Raw genomic sequence first — 27,536 nt, 5'->3', positions numbered from 1 at the left:
GTTGGCTTTTATTTCTAAATAAAATGATGAATCTTCTCAGGATACACTAATCCCTGTGGTCAGTGCTCCATTCGTGTGGTCCAGAAGAACCTGTGTTTGTGATCTTTGTGTGATAATTAAATAAAATTCAATATGCTCTATGTGCCTTCCCATGATTTCAGAATGCTATTAGTTATCATCTGGTTTATATTTTAAATGGTATCCTGAAAAGACCTTATTTAAATCAATAGTGCCACTTTGCCAGGAAGATAAGAAAATGCTAGGACTGTCACTAAAATAACAAAGAAAAGATGAGGCACTTTCAGGAGAATGTGATTATGTTGCATCCTAGAAATAATTTACCTAATGGCTAGGTTAGCAATGTGATGTTTGGCAATGAGATGAAGACAGGTGATTGACAACTCCATGTGCCTCTAAGTACTAGTGCTACCCCATTCGGTTCTTTACCAAATCCAGAGACCTTTATTGTCTTTTCCTTGAACTAGTCTCTTTTTTTCTTCTTTCTTGTCTTAGCAAACTTTTGAAATACAAACAAACAACATTTTGCAACCAAGAATATAGCCGATGCCACACAAGCCAGCAGGAAAGCAATCACATCCAGCGAGTGGTACTGAAACCAACTGAGGTCATGCGCTGCCACACGAAGGTGCTTGGCTCCCTTATGGCGCATGACAAACTCGATCCAGAAGACAGCTCTGTCCAGGGGCTTTACTGGCTGGTCGTGGTGGATTCTTGATAATCTCATGGCATTTTCTTTATAACTTGAAAGAAAAGCACAAACAGACATTTGCTTTGTGTTTAAATTTTTTTAAAAAGTGATTTATGTGAGATGTGTTTAGCTAATAGATTTAATTTTTTACACACAGGACCTAACAGTTTGACTTTTGCTCAAACAGAATCCAGAGCCAGGCAGGCCAGGCAGGGACACTATCTCAAAGCAACAAACAAAACCAAACCATATAAAGTACAGAACTTAGTATCTGTAATGCAACCTGTGTTTTCCCTTGAAGTTTCTCAATAACTAGAGGAGAATTGATAAATTTCACTTAGGTTTGATCATAGCATAAAGTTCCAGAGTCCGTTCATGGAAATGAGGAAAGTAATGTGGTTAGGGAAGAGGCTCTTTTTTAGCTTAGAAGACATCCTTGGAAGTAGGGAAAAGTGAGAGGACCTGGGTTTTCAAGAGCCACTGTGGGGTCTTATCTGCATCTGTTCTTCTTTGTGCACAAGAGCAGAGGAGCTGTGGGCAGGTAGTGGCTCGTAAGGAAGGGAAAGTCTTTCTTTAGAGGTTTTACTCCTTGTGTGTTAACAGTGCTCCAGTGGATAAACCCAGATCCATGGGTATGTGTGCAGCACAAATAGGACTCAGTGACTTAAAAATAAAAATCAGACAAGAAATGGGAAGGAATGGATCTGAGAAGAGTTAAGGCAAGGGTCTGAGATGGGTTTGATCAAAATTTCATATATTAATATAAATATATCTATATATGTCTTTATAGTATATTTAAAATATCTACTTCTTTTCAGTTGTATTGACTGTAGTTACCTAAATATAGTTTACATGTTCATTCCAATGGATTTTAGGTAAATAATTTTATATTTATAAATCAAATTTTTGGTTTAGATTTTTAGTAGAGAATTTTAATTATATTTTAGAGGTTAAAATTACATATGTTCAATTTTAACACTTTTATGAATACCAAAAACCCTGAAATTTTATTATAAATGAGACAGGATAGCTAATGACTTATTCACATACTAGACACATCACATTGTATATAGAAACAAAGTTTGACTGTAAAAATATTCAAAGTAACTAAAATCAACATTTACATATTCATATATAATCTTTCATGCATTTAACTTCTTGTGAAATTAGAGAATTGAATGCAAATAGCACACCCTTGCAATCTCAGGTAAAACAGCAGTACCATTAGGGTTGGAGTTCATGTGATGTTGTTTCAAATGACATGTATTTTAATATGCAGATGGAGTTTTCTGACAGTAGTTATTCTATTTACTTGCCTATGTGATTTTAAAATCTAGCAACAAATCTAGTGAACATTCTGTGGAGTTGTGCTGAAAAGAATCATAAACTTTTCTACTTTAATTTTTAATAAAATGAATCAATGTATCAGCAATTAAAATCTTTATAACAGTGAGGTTGGATAGACTGCAAAGTCAACGTTTATGAAACACAATAGCTCATTCCAAGAATTAATAACATTTTTAACATGAAGTTCAGTTCCTGAATTGAGAGTTTTATACTGTTTATGCAATTATAGAATACTCAGATGTAAATGTTGAAATTAATGTTTGAGAACACCATGTTAATAGTCATTTATGCATGATTAATGTTGAATACATTACCTTTTCCATTTTGTAGATATTGAATGATTTATAATGCTTAACTTTTTATTTCTAAGTCTATAAAATAAAAACTACATAAGAATACATGCTAATATTATTACATTTGAAAGGTATATTGACCGGATTTTTAAAGCAGATTTATTTTCAATTTTTAGGATATAACCCCAGTAGTTGAAAATGAAACAAGCAGTGCTTACATTTGTCTCTCATTACTTGACACCAAACTAAATTCAAAATGTGTAATTTGTAGAAACATTCCAAAATGATGGACAGTCCATCCATGACAGACAGGGCTTTACATGGTTCAACACTTACGATGGGTCATTAATGACTGTCCTCACAGCGTTGAGAAAATCTGCACTTGACATTGTGTTCATGTTCACCTCCACAGCTGATCCTTTGGCCTTCATGTGAGCAATGTTGTCAGGCTGATCAGCAAACATGGGAACTCCCACCATAGGGATCCCGTGGTAAATGGCCTCATATATTCCATTTGTTCCACCATGAGTGATAAAAGCTCTGGTTTTGGGATGTCCTGTTTTGAGGACAAAGGAAGGAGTGAGTATAGGTTTCAGGCTAATTAGTTAGCAAAAATTCAAAAGTAGAAGGGATGAAGAGTTACACTATAAGGCAGAATTTTCTATAAATGTTGAGCATATGAGACTTTGCTACACCAGAAAATTACACTCTCAGAGACAGGGGAAATTTACTCTTCATTGTCTGGGAGGGTGTTAATGATGTGGTAATGTCTCACATCTGATGGAAACTTGAAAACCAATGAGATTTTTAAGATATCCTTTTGGGCATGGGTACTCTTTGGAGCTGTACAATTTACATCCACCGTAAATCTGGATGTGAAGTGCTGTATTGAGCATTTGATTTGCTTGGTGCTACCCTAGGGTCAATATCCAGTACTACCACAAATGGAAAACCTGAAGTAATATGTAAAAATTGAAAATCATTGGATGTTGTCAACTTACTCAAAGCTAAGCAATTGCTTAACGTTTTTCATAACTATAGAGATTTTTCTAGCCCCAGAGTCTCACCAAGAAGGTCATTTTGGGGAATCCAATCGAACAGCCTCGTATTGGATCCTAAAGTTGCTGGTATCTTTCCTTTGTATCGCCACAAAACCTGTGGAAGACAATGCTGTGATATTATAGGTAAAGACACAAGTTGAGGGTGTGCTAAGACAGTGAGTTATTGGGAACAAGTGGTGTACATACTTTAGGTGGTTTTTGAGAAGGGGGTTACTGATGTGGGCATTTGCAAACACTGAGCAGGATTATGAACAACTAATGACTTCTACTACTGGTCTATTAAGCATAGATTAGTATTTTGATATTTATTACTGAACTATCGTTAGAAATAAATGAGAACACAAATAGATATATTTTAGCAAATCAGAATATGGAGTGAAAATTATTAAAACAAACATAAATGCAAGATGCATTAACTAATTCCATGTAACCTGGTGGCCCAAGCTGTTATCTCGTGAATGTGGTACTTCCTGGTGATTGACGTTAGCTTCTCGTTTGGAGGCCAGTGTTTGTTTACCGTCATCTTTTCTTCCTGCTTCCTTCATGTTTTCTTCCTCCTCCTTTTCTTATTTTCCTTTCCTTCTTTTTCTTCCCTTTTCCCTTATCTTACTCTATTACCATTTTATGTCTATCTCAATGATTATACCATTCTTCAATTTTTTGTTTGATTTTATTTTTTTGAGGGAGAACTAGATATGGCATGTCTACATGTCACTTTTTAAAATCTTATTTTTGGAGTAACGAGGCAAGTTTTTAATTTATAAACAAGAAAGAGAAAGAGACAAGTGTAGGCATAAAAGATAGAATTTTTAAGGTGCTTATAAGCATATTACCTCTATACAATCATATGAATACTAATCAGTACATGAGTGATTATAGATTATTCCATGAATAGGAATGAATAGCGACTTGAATTGAAAATGATAATGATAAATGCTAAGGTTAACTGAGTGCCATGAATTATAAAAGTAATTATATTTTAAAATAATATTTTCATTTGGATTGTAGAATATTTGATTTAGAAAGAATAATAGACTTATGCTCTTACTTGGAAAATGCCAAAATTTTTATATTGTCTTAACAGGATTCAAAAAGTTGGAATATAGTTTTTAGTATGAATTCTTTCTGAAGGGTGTATGCTCTCTTTCTTTTCAAAAGAATGCTGGTAAACCAAATTTCAAATATCCAGTGTCAGTCAGTCCAGATCAAATGATTTTAGAAGTGGCCTAATGTTTTCTTCTCTATCCGTTATATAGAAAATGACTATAGAAGTCTACATCTTCACAATAACTGTATAATAAAGCAAATGAACAAATAAAACATCATTTATACGTTCTATCAGTAATACTGAAAGCCGGCACTAGTTGTGTTTAGTGGCTTACAGATTTCAGCTTCAGATTTCTAGCAAACACCACTACCCTTTGCACTATCCCATCAGTCCAAAGAAGTTCTGGTCTCCAGGATCTGAGGTTATACTGACCTTCTGAGGAATCTGGGCCAGGGCTGAAGCAATGAGACTGGCCTTTTCTTCTGTCAGGTTTTTCACCATTGACCCCAAGGAAAACACAACAATACCATGTTCCCCTGAGCTCTGGACAAATTCTTCCATTTCCTGCAAACATAATGTCATGTTGATATTGTGTAGATTCATTAGGTGAGATTTTGTTCATTTACAGTTCTATGTACAAAACATGGAACTCAAGGTCAAAGAAGTTTTTATGTTTGTCTTTCCCATATCATGTAAAACAGATAGTAACTGTACCAGGAAGCGTTTCTTTTTAAAAGTGCATAAAGTATACACAAGAACCAACGTGACTCCAAATTACCACAGAAGAGACCAGAAAATAGGGACAGCTCCTCTTTTTTTAAGTTGATATGTAATTCACAAAGTTTAACCGAAAGAAAATACAACATTTGTTTACTTGAATGTACATAATTAAATCCTGAAAATCAGGCTTTAGAATTATTATCATGCCTGATAAACCCAAATAATTCTAATGCAATGATTATATAACTGCTGTAATATTTAAATCTGTCTAGCCATTTTCTTATTTTTACTTAATATAGATGATTCTCAATACGCATCAAATTTTATTTGTTGATCAAATGAAATGTTCTCTAACAATCACCTAAAATATCCCTTTATCTTCTTAAAGAGATTATGCTAAAACCTAAAGCCATCTCATCATCATCAGTTCTTGGAGATTCCATACCTGTCATTACTACAGGTTAGTAGTAATGACACTACAGGTCACCACGTTTTCTATTAAAGCCACAGGACTAAGGTATGAGGTCCTGCCTGATTATGAAGGCCCTTCACATGTGCCTCTCTTACTCATCAAGTCCTAAACAATTCATCAGAACTTTCTATGTACTGTTTCTCTACCAAACAGTTGGAGAAGGTTTCCCTGTTTACAGCTCTGTCTGGCACATGAGGAAGACTTTAAAGTCCCATGGCAATCCACCCATAGTTAGGTTTTTCCATTCCCCACTGCAGTATCCACACTATAGAAACACAGACATTTTAATACATCTTTTATTTTCTTTTTCTATTTAGTTTCTTGGTTTGGGAGGTCCTTCTTGCTTACGCGTTGCTTTCATTGGTTGAATAAAGAAACTGCCTTGGCCTTTTGATAGGGCAGAACTTTGGTAGGCAGGGAAGACAGAACTGAATTCTGGGAGGAAGAAAGCTGAGAGGGAGAACCTCCATTTAGTTGCCAGAATCAGATATGCTGAATCATTCCCGGTAAGATACAACTTCCTGGTGAACACAAATTTTATAGAAATGGGTTAAATCAAGATATGAGAGTTAGCCAGTAAAAGGCTAGAGATAATGGGTCAGGCAGTGTTTAAGTGAATACAGTTTCTGTGTGATTATTTCAGGGGTTAAGCTAGCTGGGTGGCCGGGACAACAAGGGGCCCTATTTGCTACAAGTTTCTTTTTAAATTTTTATTGAAAATTTATTCTTCTCTCATAGAATACATCCCTACCATAGTTTCTCTTCCCTCCACTCCTTCCAGCACCCCACCACTTCTATTCTTCTCCAGATCCAATCTAAGCTTAAATTCTCATGTTCAAATGACCCAATATAGTTCAAACAGAGCAATTGTGATGAGAGCAATAAGTTCTAACAGAGTAGAGCTACTCAGCAATGCATCTCTGCTTTAAAGCTGTTAACTTCAGAGGGAAAATCAACTATCATGTCATGCAGCCCTTAAGGTCTTACCCTTCATAGACCTACCTTAGGTAAAGGCTTGGCAGGTTTGCAGTGCAGTCCTCCCACAAACTCAAAATTAGGTAAATATGGACGAGGGAATTCAAAGTCCCAATATGTTCGCATCAGCCAAATCTCAGCTTTCCCCATAGTCTCACATAATGTGGTGGGTCTTCCTGGAGAGTACACATAATACTGCATGGTGGAAATTTGCACTCAAGTTTGCCAAGTAAAAATGTATCCTATATTTCCTTACCAGCTATTGGGAAGAAAACCTGGGTCTTCTAGGATACTTATCATGCCAATATTTTAAAAGAGAAGGAGAGTATGGAAAAGGACCAAATCAGGAATAGTGAAAGAAGGGCAATGTGCAAATACCATCTCCAAACAATAAAGCAATTAAAATGTAAGTGTAGTTACAATTATGGATGAATTCCACAAAGATCCATTTTCTCCAGTAAGGAGCAGGAGAGAGATTATTTGCATCCTCTAAACTAGCTGCCACTCTTCAGTTGTTCTCCAGTCTCTAGCTAGGAAAAAAATTTCTATTGTGCACAGGGTCATAGTCTCACTTTCAGCAATATGTTAGACAAGTACCATTATGCAAATGATTTATCACTACTTTCTTAATCAGGAAGTCTGGATTAATTCTTTCAATACAATAAACATTGAGATATGAGATGCAAATATAGGGATTGCCAATTCCTCTCTTAACACTTACTGTTAATAAAAAATAATGGGCCAGGCAGTGGTGGTGCATACTTTTAATCTCAGCACTCAGGAGGGAGAGGCAGGTGGATCTCTGTGAGTTTGAGGATAGCCTGGTCTACGAGAGTTTCAGGTCATGTTCCAAAGCTACAAAGAAACTCTGTCTTGAAAAACCAGAAAGAAAGAAAGTAAGAAAGAAAGAAAGAAAGAAAGAAAGAAAGAAAGAAAGAAAGAAAGAAAGAAAGGAAGGAAGGAAGGAAGGAAGGAAGGAAGGAAGGAAGGAAGGGAGAAAGAAAGAGAGAAAGAAAGAAAGAAAGGAATAAAGAAAGAAAGAGACTAGAAAAATATTACATACTACTTTCAAGAGCTGTTTAGAGATGATATCTATATTAACAATTACTAATATTACCCAAAAAGAAAACATGTACTGCAAGTAAGAAAAGAAATATGTGATGAAATATTTTTAAATAAACCTGTTGATCTTGTGCAGGCAGGGTAATATTACTTTCAATGGCCACGATTTAGCATTGTTTTGAAACACGCATGGAGTCACACAGCCTAATCGTATAGTTATGTAGCAAATAATCATTGCTCAAAGATACTGAGCTTGGAGTTTCCAGGCAGTGCATTAAAACCATCTCACATCTCCACCATCAGAGTGTTTATATCCCTTGCTTGCTCTACATTATGGGTACTTCTTCTAGCCTTTTAGACAATTGCAAGAGAAGAGTTTTAAATGATTGATATAACAATTACAATAGTTGCTGGAATCTATACGAAAGCAGCCATACATGGATCTTGGAGATGAAACAGTTGGTAACATACTTGTCCCACAGCAAGATTCTCTGGGTTTATATTCTTAGTGTTCAATAAAAAGCTGTCAGTAACCCATGCCTGTAATCTCAGTTCTGTGGATTTACAGAGAAATGAATACCTAGAACTCATTTTATAACTAGACTAGCCAAATCAGAATTGAACCTCATTGAAAATCTATCTTAATAATTAAGGTGAGAGCATTAAGAGAAATCGGTCACTGCCCTCCAGCCTTCACAGACATCCACACATAGCATCACAGGCATGCACACATATACCCAAGCAGTGATTCATGGTTATAAGTATAAAGCCCATAAAAAGTAAAGAAAATTTGATTGAATATTTATGCTTGTTAGTAAATAATTTAGTAATTACACTTTTAATGTACTAAGATTGCAAAAAGATTGTATGAGCCAAAGGATGAGGGAGTTTGCTGTGAAATTGCAGATCCTAGTAGTATCAGAAAGCTGCACTGTAAATCTTATCAACAAGAGTGCTCACACAGGGCCTGAACAGGAACAACAACCATAGACTTGCATGCCTAAGTGGATAGGGAAAGACCTGGAGGCCTCAACCATTCACAAAGAACTGTCAGTAATGCTGAAAGTAGCAGAAATAGTCTTTCCCAGACAGGAGGATACCAGGGGCTTACCGAGTTTTCAGCCCTGAACATATATTCAAGTAACATACAAATCAAGCAGACTGTATTTATGTATTTAGAAATGCAACACGCACAAACATATACATATGTGTATGCTATAATTAATGAAAAATAGGTGATGAAAGAGATTAGAAGCACATATATGGAAGGGATTTAAGTACAAAAGGGAAATGTGAAAATGATATAATAATATATTAGTCATAAAAATAAGAGAAATAAATTTCTAAAAGTCATAAACTGTGCTAAGATTTATCCAGATACATAAAAAAGTTAACCACATAAAATTCAATAATCACAATATACGAAATTGTCAAAATAGAGAACAAAAAATTGTGATAAAAGGCATTTTCTATTTAATTGACATTCACTTGTAGCTTTATGTTTTTAAATAACATCTATTATGTTTCATGGTATGACAGAGCAGTCTGCTGAGAACTTCACATGTCCCAGTTGCTGGAAAAAAGATATGTTGCAGTTGTCCTGCTGCTTGCAAAGTGTCAAAATTGGCATTGCTTTCAAGCTAGATCTGTAAGCTCACATAGGGAATATTCGGTGATCTTGCTCTCACAGGGCATAGGGATTCTTTCGAAGTCCAGTGCAGAACGCTTGATGTGTTGTGATCTGGGAGAATAGTCTGATAAGACAGAAATGTCATGTCTGTCTTCTCTCCATGAGCCTATTGAGAAGAGGCTTCAGGTTGAGTCAATGGTTCATATCCTAGATGCACTCCAGGGTCTTGTCAAAGAAACTATAATCTGCAGAGCCAGAACAGAAGTGTAGCTGAGCCACAGCAGAAGCACAACTGAGTCACAGAAGAGCCACTGTAGAAGCACAACAGACCACAGCAGAAGCACAGCAGGGCCACAGCAGAAGTACAGCTGAGTCATGGCAGAGACACAACACATCCATAACAGAGCCTCAGCAGAGACACAGCAGGAGGACAGCTAACTGAGCCACAGCAGAGCCACAACAGAGCCACGGCAGAGCCATGGCAGAGCCACGGCAGAGCCACAACAGAGCCACGGCAGAGCCATGGCAGAGCCACGGCAGAGCCACGAGGGAAGCACAGCAACAAAACTGTCATGATTCATTTCTGAAAGATCACTGCTGTGTCTCCTCACCCTACTCTGCAGAGGGTGAGCATCTATTCAATTGAAGTGGCAATTTAAGTATGAAGCAAGTCAAACATTAACTTCCAGACTTATAAATGCACAAAAAGGAGAGAAATCTGTCAGTTATTGTTTATGTATAGCACCTATAAATCCTTTACTCATGAAATTAGATAATTTAAATATATATGCCTATTGGTCAATATTAGTATGAGTTGGTTACTATCAAATGCTAGTAATATAGTTTCACATCAAATAAATAAGCATAAATTTATTTTTCTTATTGTTATATTTATGAATTTGAATTTAGTGGGAGCTAGCTTCTTCAATTTGTGTATATTTCTATTGATTTATTTCATTTTATATTCTATTCACGTATTACAATTATTTAAGTTATATTCTAATTTTTTTCTTTTTTCACATTGGTTTCTCCTCTATATGACATTGTTTCTCTCATTGCTAAATTTCAGAAAATATTTCAGGCTCACCTCTTACTTTCAGAGTTTAAACTTTAAAATCAATATTTTCTTCATAGATTAGGGTTTCACTTTATTGGGAGATGGAATCTAAAAGATAGGTATTCTTACTGCCCATTTTCATTTCTTATGGTGTTCAGGCATTTGTGTAGGACAAAGCAAGGATTGACTGCACAAGTAAATATATTTATCATCTCCTTATGTCTAAACATTATCTTCAATAGTGAGAAACCTATATCACCACAAGGTGATACATATTTACTTCTTCAATCCTCATGAACAAATAGGGCTGTAAAATCTATATTTTCTGACCATGGTACATTTATCATAAAATTTATGAACACTGAAACAGTGAACAGAATCATTTGCAAAGAGAGCACTACACAAATATGCTTCAGTGCATATATTTCTCTAACAGACTTATAAGTAATGAGTCTTGTTGATTTTTTACCGGGCTGAATCAAGAAAGAAACATCTCTAACAGGTATGGAACTTTAGCTACAACAGGAGAGGTCAGCCTAAAATATTTGATATTCTATATACTCAAAGTCTATAATCATTTATGGATACAAACATCTATCCAAACATGAATAAATAAAACCAGCAATGTTGAAAAATATAAAATATCTGTATCCCACTTAAATCAACTCAAGATTAGAAGGAGGGTTCTTATAAAAATATAATTTCATAAACCAATGGCACTAGGCTTAAAGAAGGTATTTCAGACATTATTATTTTATCTCATAATGTTTGTTTACAACACATTTGATAAAACTTACTTTAAGCTTTAACACTTACTTTTTGTGAAACATTTTATAAATAATAAGATTCCTATGAGTGTTCAGTTTGATTGGTTTGAAGCTATGCAGCCATCATAGCAATGTGAGTTGGAATATATCCACTACTTCAAACAGTTTCCTCTTGTCTTTATTATTATTTGAAGAATATTATCATTGTCTGTATTAAAGGAAACTTAAAGATATGTGTCCTTAGCAAAATGTTATGGTGTACAATGCATTACAGTCAGCTGTTACTTTGTGGTATACACAGACACACACACATACACACATCTATGTATGTATGTATGTATCAAAGACTCACTCATTTTGCAATTGGACATTTGGACCTTAACCTGATACCTTCTTATTCCTAGCATGTCTAGCTCCCACAAATCATTATATCTCATTATTCCTCTGTAATTTTGACTACTTTATATTTAACTATATATGGTATTATATAATTTTATCCATCTGTGTGAAATCTATTACATAAATTACAACATGTACCAATATCAATCTATGAGTTACAATACCATAATTTCTTTTTTAAGGGTTATTGATATTTTTTCCTGAGACACAATCCATAATTATATATGCCCATGATTTACCAGCAGACATTTAAATTGTTTTTGTGTCCTAACAAACTCCATGGTTCCAAGTGTCTCTACCTTTAGTGCTATGATATTAGGAGTGTGGATTCAAGGATCGGTATCAAACCCTCATATTTGTACAGCTATCCCATCATTGACTAAGTAATCACATCAGCCACTTTGTTATTATTTTCATTTGTGGAAGTATTTTTAAGGTAATCAACATGTCTAATGATTCCTTAACAGAATCTATCTGAATAAACCAGTCTTAAAAATGAAGAAATGATGCACAGAGAAATTAAAAATGTGATTTAAGGATAAGATAAATAATTTGATAACAAAATTTAAAGATGCCTTAATTTCTTATGAATTTAAAAGTCTTCCCTTCTTTAAACTCTTGCTTTGTTATATAATCTGTTGCCGTGATAAAATTTATTTGCTAAGTAATATATGAAGTTAATAAGTTTAGTTAGTTAACTTTGGGAGACTAAAATCTGATTTCAGGGTGCGACATTGATTTTGGGGTGATGGGATCCTGGTTATGTCAAAGCACAGAATCATCATGGCTGAAATGTTTGCAGAGGAGAGAGAGTAGTCACTCTGGACGACAAGGAGCACAGATCAGCATAAGGAAGAAGAACTGCTACGTGCACTCCTGGAAATGCACAATCATGCTTGTCATACCCCTGATACTCTTACTCCCTTGGCTGTTAGGTGTATAAAGTGACTAATCACTTCATCTTTAAGATCTACAATCCCACTGACACACGATACAGGCTTATGAATGAGTTCGCTAGGCTGTGTCCTTGTGCTCAACTCTGTCTCCTGAAAACATAAGTGTAGTCTCTAACCACAGTCCAACTTTTCTACTCCCCTAAGGAATAGAAGAATAACATTATAATGGAAACTGTAGGAAGGGAATGGTTTATGAAGTCTCTTGTGTTCAGAATAATAATATAAAAATAATGTAGTTCTTTTCTTTCACTATCAGCTTATTCACCCTGGGTATTTATAACACTGTAAAATTACACAATTGCTAAGGGAAGTCATTATATAGTACCAGTTTTGGACACTGTATTCCTACTGAAATATTTCCTGTTCAGAGATGTTTAGTGATATGACTCAGTGGGCAAAGGTACTTGCCACCAAGCTAAAGGATAAGAATTCAATCCCCAGGATTTGCTTGGCAGAGAAGGAGATGCCCTACACAAACTGTGGCTTTACAACCTCCACCTGCACACCATGGCACAGATACACAGAGAAGGAAGTAGAATAAGAAATTTGGTAACTTGAGGAAAACAATGGACTTAAGTATTTAGCAAACAATTTCTCAAATGTTCGGATTTGTAAATCTAGATCATTATCAGGTAAAGTAAGCTGCAAAATCTCTATTTACAAAGGCTGTCATGGGCGTTGTACTATTCTTATGACTTCTTTAAGAGGAAAGACTTAGGTCATACCAGAGGCCACATGCTCTGGGATTTTTTTTTCTTTTTAAATTTTACTTTTCCCACACAGGACAAGAGCAGTTTTAGAAATATTTTCACCTAACCCCATATGGTTTGTGGCTAAAGCTTTCAGTTATTCAAGAAAGACTAGAATTTATCCGTTTAGTACATTCGAAGACATCAAAATTCTCATTAATCCTTCTGGGCTCCACTAAGAAGTACCTCCCACCTAGTGTATGAGTGTGTTCTTTGAGAGTCTCATGTAATCTGCCTTGGTCATTTTTACCCTTTAACCAACTCTTTACAGATCCATCCTCTTCCATACTCACCCAACCTTTTGTCCTGTTTTGTTTTTTTTAAATCCTTAAAGATAAATTTGTATTGACTTAATATACTTAAATGCATAGTCTTCCAGCGGAACTTGTAGAGTTATTACACTCTCAGAGAAAACTCCCTTTCTAGCAGCCAATAATTGCCAATAGCTCTGGATTATGGCTGGGATTTCAGACTAGGTCCTGTCAGCAGCTCAGATTTGGTACAGCTTTGGCTAGCACAGGCTTTGTCCCTATTGTTGCAGTCAGAGTGAGCTCATCAGTGTAGGTGTCCTATAATGTCCAAATGATGCTTTTCCTTCTAGTCATTCTCTACTTCTCTATGTATCTCTGTGTATGTACATAGAAAGCCTTATTGTCTCTGCTTGCAACTCTATGTATGTGTATATAAGGTCACCATTGTCTCTGCTTACCTCTCTGTATGTACATGAGAAGTCATGTACTGCTCTGTCTACGTCTGTCTGTGTACATATACATGATGCCAACCTCAGATGTCATTTCTCTGGTGTTATTTACGTTTTAATGTCAGTGGTGTTAGGGGATCTCTCAGTAACTTGCCAAATGAACTCGACTGGGTGACCAGCAGTACTCCAGGGAACAGGTATTGCAAGTGTCATGCTTGCAAAGTCGATATTTTACATACTAAGCTATGGTACTACCCTTTCTTTTGCAGATATGAATTAATTAATTTTAGGTACAGCTTTTCATGGAAATGTAATTATGGCTCTGACATTGAAGAGTTAATGAAGAGTATAGTCTAAAGTATATTCAGCCTTAAATGTTTATTCATATATAGTATTACATATAATGTAATTTTGAATGTAAGCTGTAATTTTTTATATTTGTTCTATGTAGGAAATTATTAGGTACCTATTTTATATTCAGTTAATATTCCTTTATACAAATGAAACAAGAGGTAGGGAAGAAAAAGAAAAAATAGAGGGAGGTAGAAAAGAGTGTAAAGTGTGTGTGAGGATGTTTTGCACCTAACTTCTGAAAGAAAATGCCACACTGGCAGCATTCAGTATTAAGATGTGAACTAATTAATCCCCCTGAGCACTAACATATCTGGAGAAAAGACATCAGGAAAGAAAGAAAATATGGGAGAAAATTTCATGAGCATCACGAGGAGCAGTAATATAAACAACCATCTAGAACTGACTTTCTCGGTTGACATTTTATCTGATTGATTTTCAAAAGAAAACTTTAAGGCCCAAAGGCTTTAGAAACATGGGAGATAGAGATGCATTGTGATTAGAGATGGCTAGCCCTCCTGAGATGCTTAGGGCAAATAGCAAGCAGCAGACTAGCATGTAAATGTTGGTTTTCCAATGATAGACTTTTATGATTTCTAATGTATTTTTTTTTGCAGATAAAGAAAGACTGAAGAATGGAGAGATTATATGTTATCATAATGTTTTCCATTTTGTTTTGTGGGTATGTCATAATTTACCTTAGTAAAGGAAAATGTATTAATATTTGAATGTTGATTTGAACATTGTAAAGCTACTGACTAAATAAGAATATTTTCATTCCAGAGGAAGAAAACTGCATATAAATCAACACTACTACAACATTCTTTGAAGAATTTTCTTAAACAAAAACAATAATTAAAGACTTGTACAGATATACCATGTACATTCACTCAATTGTGGCTCACACAGCGGGTGGATAACTTTTGCTGAATGAATAAGAACGAAGGCACCTGGGGTCATTATGACACAGATGTTGAGACTCACCTAGAACTCTGCTGTAGTATGAATCCCATCTTCCCCAGTAGGACTGAAATATATAGTCCTGCAGAGGATAAGATATGGTGTTCTTAACCCTTTCACCAAAGGACATCTGGTCAGTGAGCTCTGACAGGGCTGCAGGTACATAAGAAATAGGTGCTGGGATTTTCCCACAGTGCCTCTCCACTGTAAAGGCTGGAGAGAAGCGCAATGTATACACAAACGGAATTCCCAATTTCAGAGCAACCAGGTCGCCACAAATTGTTACTGGGTCGGCTATTAACACATCAAAGCCACGGTTCTGAAGTCTTGACATTAGTGTGGGATTGTTTAGTACACCATCACAGATCTGAATGTTTACTTGATAGAAAGTCTCAAGGAGCTTTCCTAGTTCTTTGTAGAATGTCCACATGGTGAGAGGTGTTGGCCTGTGGTCTAGCCACAGGGCTATCATGTGTTCAATTATTTCATCTATATTGCTTTTCTTGTAGGAAACTGGAATCTCTTCAAAGTTCATAAAGTCATCAGGACTGGAATTGATGAATAAAGTTTCTGATGTAGCCAGTACAGTCACACTGTGATTTCGTTGAATCAATTCTTCAAGGAGGATTTTAATATTTAACCAATGGCTGCCATCTGTAGGCCAAATTAGCACATTCCCGCTGAGGACAATTTCAGCCAGAGCCAAATGAAAAACATAGAGCTGGGAAAACTTCTTAATCATGGTGGCATCCACTGTTGGAAACTGTCTACTGCGGGACTTTTAAAATTAAAAAGAAAAGTTCAATGTATTTAAGTATATTTCAGCTAAAATAATATTGAATATGATAATCTAGCTACACCCATTCATAGATCAACTGTTATATAAGTTAAGAAGGAACTTGTGTAACTGAACTTAATATGTATCAACATGATTATAGTGTGGGTAGAAAAGAAATCTAGCCCAAGTGTAATGAAAAGAAGTTATGAAATATGTGTGCCTGTGTGTTCTCTGATGCCAGATCCACTTTGTAATATCATGTGTCCTCATTATAAGCTATCTGTATACATTATAATTTTAGATTCTCCACCATTGGATGCCAAACATTATCTCCTTCACTTCATTGAGAACTGTAATTGAGTCCTGAAACTAATATGACAAAGTCATCCAACTTGGAGTATATTCATAACTTTATTTGACTCACTGCCAAACCTGCATTCTCATACACATTCAGGAAGAAAGCTGGTAAAACTTCTATTTATTGGCTATTTCCCCCAACAACTACTTTTATAAGTTTTAGATTGATTGGATAGTGTGGTACACTAGTAAACATTGTGTAGAGGATGCCCCTTTTACTCTGAGTTATTTACAATTGCTTCTCACTTCCTTATTACAGGCTTTCCTTTTTCTCCATAAGGCAACATTTAAAACAATTCAAAACACAGTTCCTTGAAGGTTGTTGAAATAGGGTCTGTTTTACCTCTTTGTAGGAGACTACACAAGAGGAAGCTAGGAGTACAGTGAGCCCCAACCAAAGGCATTATATCCTTTGAAGATTTGAAGATGCTGGAGAATTATCTGCACCTCTCAGCCTCACTTTTCTTGGGTGTAAATGAAAGACAACAGAACTAATTTATTAGATTGCTTTTTAAGTTAACAGTCTCTGTAAAGCTACCATAAAGGCTGCTTCTCTCAGAGGAATGACACTATATAAGATCTTAACTGTCTATAAAAGTTTCCAAGTTAGCAGATTAAAGAGTCCAGTGATTAAATTAGTGATCTAGCTTTTGAGATGGGTTTAGAGGTAACACTTGAAATTCTGAACCAATCTGAACCCAGCAAAGGCAGTTACATAACTTTGGAATGTCAGACTTATCACGATGCTACTAAACAGAGCCATGATAACAAATAATATAATCAAGAGGATAAAAAGCAAAGCTGAAATATGGACATTTAGCATGCAACATTACTTCACAATCAGTTTCTCTTGAATCCTGAAATTTCAGGTTCTTCAGTAACTGAAGGACCACGAAGAAGGAGAAAGAAAAACCGGGAATGATGCACTGTTAGAACTGTGATTTTTATAATTTCTGAGGCGATAGCTTCAGTTTGGAAACTACTGTAGTACTTTGCAGTCAATTCAGTTTTGAAACACAGAAGAAGCCAGATGAGAGTGTGAAATATCTCATATTGGTGTCCATAGAGAGTGTCATTAGCAGCACCACTAAATTACTTGGGAGTTTAAAACAGGATATTTTCAGTGTCAGTATTTGAGTTTTAAATGATCCTTGCTAGGCAATAAAATAATTTTATTATGCTAAGATAAAGAAATACTACATTTAGTTATCAACAGATGCATGCATTTATTTAGAAATTATACTTGGATGGTAAAGACTTTATCTTCATGAGAATTGCCTTAGGCTTCTGATGTATTTTGATCCCTAGTTTCATATACTACCAAAATATTTCACAATTATAAATTAAAATAATGTAAGTACATTTTATTTATGGTTGTTCATAGGAATTAAATTTCCATAAATGGAAAGAGAATAATTTGTATCAAATCTATCTGATTTTATAATGAAAGTGAAACTTGGATAGATAAAATTACTTATTGATTTCCAAATCTTTCTTTTACATTAATTAATTAGTCTCCATGAGAACCTGGTTCAAATAAACATCTGAATACAGTGTTTAGTTAAAATAGTTTTGTTGATATTTTAAATTTCTCAGTTAATTTTTAAACATAATACTATACTATATAATTACTTATAATATATTATCCTAAATATACAAAAGATGCTCCTTCAAATTCCTGCTTGTCTTTTAGTGGTCAGATCATAAAACTTATATTAATGCATATTGGATTTTATATATTCTACTATTATGCAGTATCTGTATTATTTTCTCTTTGAAATATTGCAAAATTTTGGTGGCGTTTTTGAAAATATCATAAAATAAACAAAATTTACCTGTTTTAAGTTTAAACAATCATATTTGAAACATGTAGACCCTTTTTCTTATTTTCAGCTAGAGATTGTTTACAGCAGTATCTTAGAGCTAGAAAAGATATCCCAGACAACAGATCTCAGAGATCAGAAAGCCCCAGAGAGCTATATTCCTTAAGGAATAGTGAATGGCATAGCAACAACATGGGTAATTAATCTTCATGCAGCAAATTAAGAATAGCTAAAAGACAGAATTAGAGTTGTCAAAAAAACTAAAAGAAAATATCTAAGAATGTTCAAATAAAACTATGTTAAATACCTGATAATTTTTATCTTAAATTTAAATTGGATGAAAAAGTTCTGGAGTCTGGTATTGTAATCCCTCAGCATATTCCATTTTGATTAAGATTATTTTGGCTATTCAGGGTCTTTTGTGATTTCATATGAGTTTTAATCTAGCTTTGTTTTATTTTTCCTATTTCTGAAAGGAGTGTCATGGGGATTTCAATTAGGATTGCACTGAATCTGTAAGTTGCTCTTGGTAGCATGGTCTTTTTTACAATATTAATTCTACTGATCCATGATCATGGGGAATCTTTTCATCTTCTAGTGTTTTCTTCGATCTCTTCCATCAGATATTCAAAGCTTTCATTGCAGAATTCTTTCAGCTCCTAGGTCAAGTTTCTTTGATATATTTTTGAAGCTACTATGAATAATAGTCTTCCATGATTTCTTTTTCAGCATTCTTGTTATTGGTGGGTACTACACACTATATATGGCTACTTATATTTGTAAGTCTATTTATATCTTCATGCTGAATCTATTGATCATTTTGGGTTTTCTGATGGAATTTTGGGGATCTCTTATAATATCATCTGCAAATAGGGATAACTTGACTTGTTTTCCTATTTGTGGTCTTTTAATTTCCTGCCTGTGTCTTATTGATATAGCTAGGGCTTCAAGCACAACATTGAAAAGACAGGGATTTTAGTAGGCTTTGTTTTGTGTTTTTGCCATTTAGGATGATGTTGTCCATGAGTTTATTATGTTGAGATAGTCCAACTTCAACTGATATAACTACAATACTCTCTACAACTAAGCCTCAGTGAAAATAAGAGAAGAGGAGGTGGGAAGGTAAGAGCAAGGAATTCAGGACCCCTGCTGCTTGACATTGTACCTAGACACAACAGGGAAAATGCATCCATGAAATCTCACCAATATGGTTACCTAAATAAGAGCAGAATAATGGCATCAGTTGACATGACAATATAGATGGGGAGAATTCAATATGGTCCCCCCTCCCAGATAAATAGCTACAGGTGGCTAACAGCTCCCAAATGAGGGAGAACCAGTCTCCTTCAGTAAAAAGCTCCTGCCTTGGTTTGTAAACCCCAAGTACTGAGCTCTGGACACTTGCACACATAAGCAATGCTAAATGGACTCAGCGAACTTTATACATCTATAAATACATATATTGCATATGCATGTAACAATAATAATTGACAAAGAAATCATGACTGGGAAGGAGGGGGGAATGTGGGAAAAGTAGAAAGGTAAATGAGGGGAAGGCGATATAGAGACAGTAATAGTGTATTAAGTTATCAAAAACAAATTACAACAAAATACTAAAATAAGAAGACACAGGAGATTTATTTGAACATTATTTAAGTTATTAGTACATGATTTTACTTTAACATACCTGATATTTTGAAATCTCAATATTGTTATCTGTAATAATGATTTTTCTTGCTCAGAAGTGAAATAACAAAGTTATGTGATTATATATGTATATCTATCTATCTATCTATCTATCTATCTATCTATCTATATATATACACACCTAGTAACAGGATAAGTTAACTATTGTTAGCTACTATCAATACAGATCCATGAGTTTTAATGGAATAGTCATGATTTGGAAAAATGTTTAATTTTGACATTGTAAGATCCAATAGCTAGTAATTACCAGAGATTAAGAACCCACTCTGTGGTTCTCATTACATTCTTTCACAGAGAAGTAATCTCTGGGAAATTTGGTTTATTTGTTTTCTCAGTTGTGACAATTTGAGACCTGAATGTCTTTGGGGTCATTACAAAACTTGCATTAGAACAGGGGGGGAAAACAGATGATAATTTCAATGACCCTTTGGAAGGAGATCCGAACCCATTGCCGGCATCATTCTTATTACTGCTCTACATCAATGATATATTGCACAAAATGAGGTACTTACTCCAGCATGTCAGCATTTTTTTATTCTTACCTGATCTTTTTAAAAATGAGTGTTCATGTCGCTCAGATAACCAGGTAACTATGTCTTGGTAAGAAACAAACTTATATAGGCATTTTGAGTCAGAAGAGGGTAATTCAATTAGCAATATGATGCAGTATATCAAGAACATCTACATAAACCCTCATTGTTTTCTCATGAACAAACTGGTAAGAAAGATTAGTCTCTCCTGCCCTGAGTCTAGAATAGTGTGATTCTATAATCAGCATTAACTTAAAAACAAAGAACAATGGGCTCTGTGATTCTGAAACTTCCTCCTGAGGAAGGCTAATCTCACAGGTGTGATAGGTAGTAATCATGAGAACTATGAGTGTAAAGCTGAGAATGGCTTGCTAATGCTCCTGGAGTGAGGAAGTAGCAAAGACCAAGGCTCTCCACTCACCCTCTGCATGTCCAGCTATTTTCAATAAAACATATGTTCTTCTTTTGTCAAAACAAATCCCTCTAAACAATTCCAAGCTGAAATACTTAGTATAACTTACAAAGACTATTAAAACATATATTGAGGACCTAGAGAGATGGTTCAGTAGGAAAGAGCACTCAGTGCAGAAGAGTGAAGACCTGAGTTCAAAATCCAGCACTCACGTGAAAACAATCATGAGTATGGCCACATATGTCTGTAACCCTAGAACAGTGAAAAACTTGGCTGTTTAGGGAAGTGTTCACTTCAGTGATAAATTCTGAAAGGAATAAGGCAGAGAATGACAGGACAGAAAACCCCCACATCATCCTCTTACATCTGGCATGAACAGGCACCCACTGTCACGCATGTGTACATAGGCCACCACTCTCTCACACACACACACACGTGTACAAACACACACACACACACACACACACACACACACTGAATTAACAACGATGTCATCTCTACCATTTTTCTCATATCCCCCATTTCTCAAATTGATCTACACTAATAGTAAATCACATGTAATAACCAGAATATATACTAATAGTAAATCACATATAATAATCAGAATATATTATGCTAATTTTGGTTTCCAGTTTAGGCACAATTTCCAGTCCAATGATTGCTTTTCAGGGAGACAAATATTTGCTATTTAACAGCTTCCTGGTGAAATCTAAAAGTTTTTCAGGATGGTACTCACTTTTGATTATTCAAGCAAAGTCTATCTCCTCTACCCTATTTCTGTATCTTCCTGCATAACTAATAGATTACTCCCTTCATAAACATAATGCCTCTGGCTTTACATCATTCAAATAACAATCTGTAAACTAAGCCAGTGCCTGGTGAATATTAGGAAATCCATTGTTAGTGAATATAACAAACCTCAGAAAAAAGTGAGAGAAGAGCAAAGACTATTTGACTTTTAGACTAACTATGGACACATTAATGTAAGCAATATACATGTTTTATAACACTAGATTTGCAATTACTCACCAAATAAAATCTATATTGCATTTAAGTAATTAAGTAAAATAATTAGATATTTCATTTTGTGTTTTTACTTTAGCTGTGTACAACAAATAAAGCTTTCAAATGTCTTTGACTTTTATCTTAGTTGTTATTAAGCACTAGTTGGAGACTCTATGTATAATAAGGATATTTTTGTAGATGGCAATCAATACAACAAAAGGCTTATGAAATATGTAATTTCTTCCAGATGTATCTACAAAAGACTAAAATTTCTAGGCAAATTTTAATCCCATATAAATTCTAAATAAGATTTAATCTTTTTTAGCAACCAAATTATTTCTCAAAAACTTTATTTATATAGTGGTTGAAACATTAAATCCATAAAATTAGTAAATTGGTCCCATAATCTACAGCCAATGTTTGTTTAAAAATATTCTTTCCTTCTTCCATGTGGGTATACGAGTGAACTGCTATACAAACTTGAAATTATAGATTTACACAAAGAAGAACTTACTGAAGCCATGTTTATATTTAAATAATAGAGCTAGAATGTCTACATACCTAAAGCTTTACTATAATAGGAATCCCATGGCTTCCACAGAGTTTCGAACATGTAGTCCTGCATTCGGTAGGAGATGAAGTTTCTTACTCGGTCAGTGAAAGACATCTGGTCTGTGAGCTCTGACAAAATTGCAGGAACATAGGAAGAAGGGAATGGGACCTTTCCACAGTGTTTTTCCACTGTAGAGGCAGGAGAGAAGCGTAAGGAATAGATAAACGGAATTCCCAGTTTTAAAGCTACGATATCGCCACAAGGAAATACTGGGTCCGATAACAGAACTTCAAATTTCCCTTTCGCCAGCTTTGCCATCAGCTTTTCATTTTTAAGAACGCCATCACAAATCCCTCTGGATACCATATGGAAGTCCTCAATGACTCTGGTCATCTTCTTATAGAAGGTCCAGATAGTTGAAGGAGATGGCCTGTTTTCCAGCCATGTCAAAACAAAATCCTTGATCACACTTTCTATTTTTTCCTTGCGAAAGGACACTGGATATATTTCAAATGTCAGAGATGGACTAGTTGACGGCGTGATGTAAAGTGCACCGGAGGCAACAAGGACAGTCACATTGTGCTCTTTTCTTATGAGTTCATCTATTATTATCTTAATATTTAGCCAGTGACTGCCTTCCATTGGCCAGATGAGAACATTCCCGCCAAGACTCATCCCTAGGAGACTTATCTGAAGAGACCACAGCAAAACGTTGCTCAACATGATGTCGTTTGTTGTAGACTTCTGAAGATGCTGAACAAATTTCTTCACTTTTCTAGCAAAAAAAATAAAAAATGTGACTCCATATTTTTTAAACAATTGATATTTTTAATAATTCTCTCTCTTTTAAGTGTTATTAGATAGATACATATTTTATGGACTCAGGCTTAAAGCAAAGCGTCCTATCTTTCAATGTGATTCCTACCTTTTGACCCTTCCAAATTTGATCTCTCGACCCTTGTTTATATACCCTACTTGTTGACAATTTTCTCCTTAAACAAATCAACTCCATGTACTCTTAAACTCTATATTCAAGTCTAGATAATGTCAATTAAAAGGGCCAGTGTAAGAACACTAACAGTAAGTTTTATTTGTTTATTTATTTTACTGTAGTGCATTCATATCATTACATTATTAATGCTAAAACTTTTGCTTTAATTGTATAATTATGTTTATGACAGAAGCATAATAATGTGAAAGTGAAACATATATGGTACATCTATAAATACTTTTCTCACACATTTGAGAGACTTGTTAACTTCTGAAAAAAATTTTATAAGTAGATGAACAAAATATGTACTAAAGGTACATAATGGATGGTGAACAATGCTCTGGAAAACAGTTTCTAGTTGAGAGGTTTGCTTATTCAAGAACAATCTGACAAAGTCTTGTTGAAAAACAAGCTAACACAGGGCAGTGACAGCTGTCAGACATCACACACAGCCTTTCACACTTGCTGATATGGAAGACATTGGAGAATAGGTCACATATATTAATCTCTTTCTTTTCTTTTCACATTTTTAAAAGAGTTGATCTTATTCCACTTATTTTTGCCTGCTGATGCCAGCCTCATCCACCGTCCCATAAATATAATCTTTAAAATAGCTATAATAAATAGTTCACTGGACTGGACATTTGTTCATGAGTTGCTTTATTCGTGTTAGCTTCTTTAACAAGAAGTCAGTTCCAGTTCTATATGGTATCATACTGTTACTTTTTTATTGGGAAAAATCATTTACTAGTTGGAAAATTAATGTAAATTAGGTTTTCCACATCTATTGTATAGTAAATAAAATTTAAAAATGAAGTATATAATGTGGTATTACATAACAAGTATAATTATATAATAGAGAATTAATTCTTATGCAATCATATGTAGAGCACGAATGAATGCATATAAAATGAAATAATATTTATTAATCAACAAATACCATGTCAGGATAAACCATAGATTTAGAATGCAATATGTTCCTCCTATAAGCCCTCCTCCTTGTCTTACAGAGAGCAAGTGAGAAGGGTTCTGAGATAGAATGACAGATAATCTGTTGTACTCATTCATGATAGAAATTTCTCCCAGGATATTATTTTCTAGCAAGAATTGTCAGTGAAGCAAAGAATAGGGATGAATTCAGGAGGAATCTGATTTTCAGACTTTATTTTGTGGTCTGGAATACTTGGATGTGTGAAATCAACAGGGTATACAAATGAGACCAGTATCATGCCATAACATAAACCTTGATCTTCACATACACATCTCAGAAAAATGGCAATATTAAAAATTTTTTCAGACTATGGAGGCTAAATTTTAGATTAACTTTTGGCCCAAAATTAAACTAGTGACTATATCAGAAATTGTAGAGATAAATATATAAAGAGATTAAAAGTAAATATTGCCACAAACAAGGAGATGCCTTTTTATTTTATTTCCTGTTCCCTAAGCTCACTGTAAACCTAAGTTTCTCTTTCACAGAAAATTCTGAAAGAGGGTGCAAGCAAAGGAATGATTGGGCATGGTAGTGTCTACCTACAACCCTAGCATTGAGGAGAGTGTGGTGGGAGGGTCTTAGATCAAGGTCAGACTTGGCGCTGTCTAAAATAAAGATGAAGAAATAAACCACGAGCAAACCTAAAACAATGGTTGCTGTGCTTATGTCATCTGGCCGCTGCAACAAGGAAACTGGCATAATTGGAAAGAAACTGCAATATTCAAATTTTTATCCTAGGCAATGAATGTAAATAGAGTATTTTCTGATTTGTTCACAAAAGTATTAAGCATAGCAGTCACTGGAGTAGCTGACTCTGTTTACACCTGAGATTTCCGTAGAGAAATTGTATTTCCTTTCTCACTTTTAATTATTTTGCATGAAGTATATTCCATTTGTATCTGAAAGATACAGAAATTAAAATTGGCTACATAATTTAGAAAAAGAAAGTACCACATAATGCTGACACCTTGCTCAGGCTTGCACCGTTGTCTCGTAAGAACTGAAGTGGCCTTTGTGAGACTCATGCTTCCTTTTGTCCTGACTTAATGTGAACCTTACTTATGACATTATGCTTGCTCAACAAAGGAGCAAGTTAACTATCTACTGCAAAGAGTTAGGGATTTGAGATAATTCCTCAAACAGGCCAAAGAAATTACCTGCAGTCCAAATTAAATTAACTTTCCTCTTACACGTTTCCTTTAAAACTATAAACAATATGAAAGGCACAGACTTGATAGAAAAAAACACAAACATAAAACAAAAAAGCAAATAACTCAGCTTATTTCTGAATCTAATATTTCCAAGAGGATGCAGCTAAAAAAAAATATACACCTCCGTTTCAGCCCAAACCTTTGTCATTGGTTATTCATTTTAAAAAATACAAAGTAAGTCTAAAATTACATTCCAAGGAATAATAAAATAATTTAGTATAGCTTTAACAGGAAGACTAACAAAAATATCAGGTTGCAGTATTCCTTTCCACAAATCAAATTTTTAAACACCCCTTTCTCTAACAGCACATTTTATATTGATTATGCTTATGAATCTCTTACCTGTTCTTCGCAGCAGTGTCAGCAACACTCAACTGTCAATAAGAAAATGTTGAATTTAAATAAAGTCTGGGTAGACACGGTGATATGAGGAACATGATCTTGAAGGGAGAGAGATTAAATAGATTTTCTTACATTTAACCTCCCCACCCAGTATATTTTGTTAAAGGTATATCTTTCCATTGGCTCCTTTATAACCATTTACATTGAATGCTGCCTCTACTGTCTACTATAAGAACAATGGCAATGATAACCAATATATCAATTGTTAATAATAAAAACAGAATATTGACATCCTTTAATTCATGTAACATAATGTCACAGTTTTTTTCTTTTTTATTGATTTTATTGAGCTATACTTTTTTCTCTGTTCTTCTCCCTTCCTCTTCCCTCCCCTTCAGCCATTTTGCATGATCCCCATGCTCTCAATGTACTCAGGAGATATTCTCTTTTTCTACTTCCCATGTAGATTAGATCCGTGTGTGTCCTTCTTAGGGTCCTCATTGTTGTTTAGGTTCTCTGGGATTGTGAATTGTAGGCTGGTGTCATTGCTTTATGTCTAAAAGCCACTTATGAGTGAGTACATATTATATTTGTCTTTCTGGGTCTGTGTTATGTCATTCATTATCAGTATAGCAATTTCTCAGAAAATTAGAAAATAACCTTCCTCAAAACCCAGCAATACCACTTTTGGATATATCCAAAATATACTCAAGCGTAATGTGCTCAACTATGTTCATAGCAGCATTGCTTGTCATAGCCAGAACCTGGAAACAATCTAAATGCCCCTCACATGAAGAATGGATAAAGAAACATTTACACAATAGAGTACTAATTGCAGAAAAAAATAATGACATCTTGAAATTTGCAGACAAATGGATGGATCTAGAAAATGTCACAGTTTTTTTGAATATTTCAACTGAAATATCTTTACTATGTAGATGAATTAGCTTTCTTAATCTTTATGATTATGAGTTATATTTTTGTTTATTTTTAAGCAGTCTTATTTTACATAACAATCCCAGTTTCCTCTCCCTCCCCTGCTGTCTTTCCCCCTTTTCCCTACCCCACCCCTCATCCACTGCTTAGAGAGGGTGATGCCTCTCCTTGGGAGTCAACAATGTCATATCACTTGAGGCAGGACCATCCTCTCCTCCAATATCGAGACTGAGCCTCTATAGGGAATGGCTCAAAAAAATAAAACAAAAACAAAACAAAACAAACAAAAAAAACAGTTCACACACTAGGAATAAATGCTGGTTTCACTGTTAATGGACTCGCCCAGACTTCCCTAGCCACACAACTGTCACTCACATTCAGAGGACCTAGGTCAGAACTAGCAGGTTCCCCACTTGTCTGGCCAGAATCAGAGAGCTGCTACTTGCTCGGATCAGCTGTCGTCTTGATCCCTTTGCTCATATTGTCACTCATCCTCTCTACAACCGGACTCCAAAGAGCTTGGTCCAGTTTTTAGTTATGAATCTCTGCATCTGATTTTATCAGTTACCAGGTATAGTTCTATGATGACAATTAAGGTAGTCGTCAATCTGTTTATTAGTCTTTCCTGTCTAATACTAAAT

The 27,536-nt window shown here is 34.9% G+C and overlaps 1 protein-coding gene across 1 annotated transcript; it reads right to left on the bottom strand.

Annotated features, from left to right (window-relative positions):
* Positions 1–239: 239 nt before the first annotated feature.
* LOC125406241 (UDP-glucuronosyltransferase 2A2) lies at positions 240–23,144 on the bottom strand. The gene is made up of 7 exons (XM_048443106.3): positions 22,430–23,144; positions 15,281–15,910; positions 6,653–6,801; positions 4,891–5,022; positions 3,417–3,504; positions 2,686–2,905; positions 240–761 (listed from the first exon to the last, which is right to left on the bottom strand). The coding sequence occupies exons 1-7, from the start codon at positions 23,142–23,144 to the stop codon at positions 482–484; spliced, it is 2,214 nt and encodes a 737-aa protein (XP_048299063.1). The 3' UTR covers positions 240–481.
* Between the last annotated feature and the right edge of the window lie 4,392 nt (positions 23,145–27,536).

Source organism: Myodes glareolus, chromosome 8, assembly GCF_982192425.1.
Source record: "Myodes glareolus chromosome 8, mMyoGla1.1, whole genome shotgun sequence".
In the NCBI taxonomy this organism is placed as follows: Eukaryota; Metazoa; Chordata; class Mammalia; order Rodentia; family Cricetidae; genus Myodes; species Myodes glareolus.
Note: the sequence above shows the minus strand (reverse complement) of the source record. Positions and strands in the feature narration are given on the sequence as shown.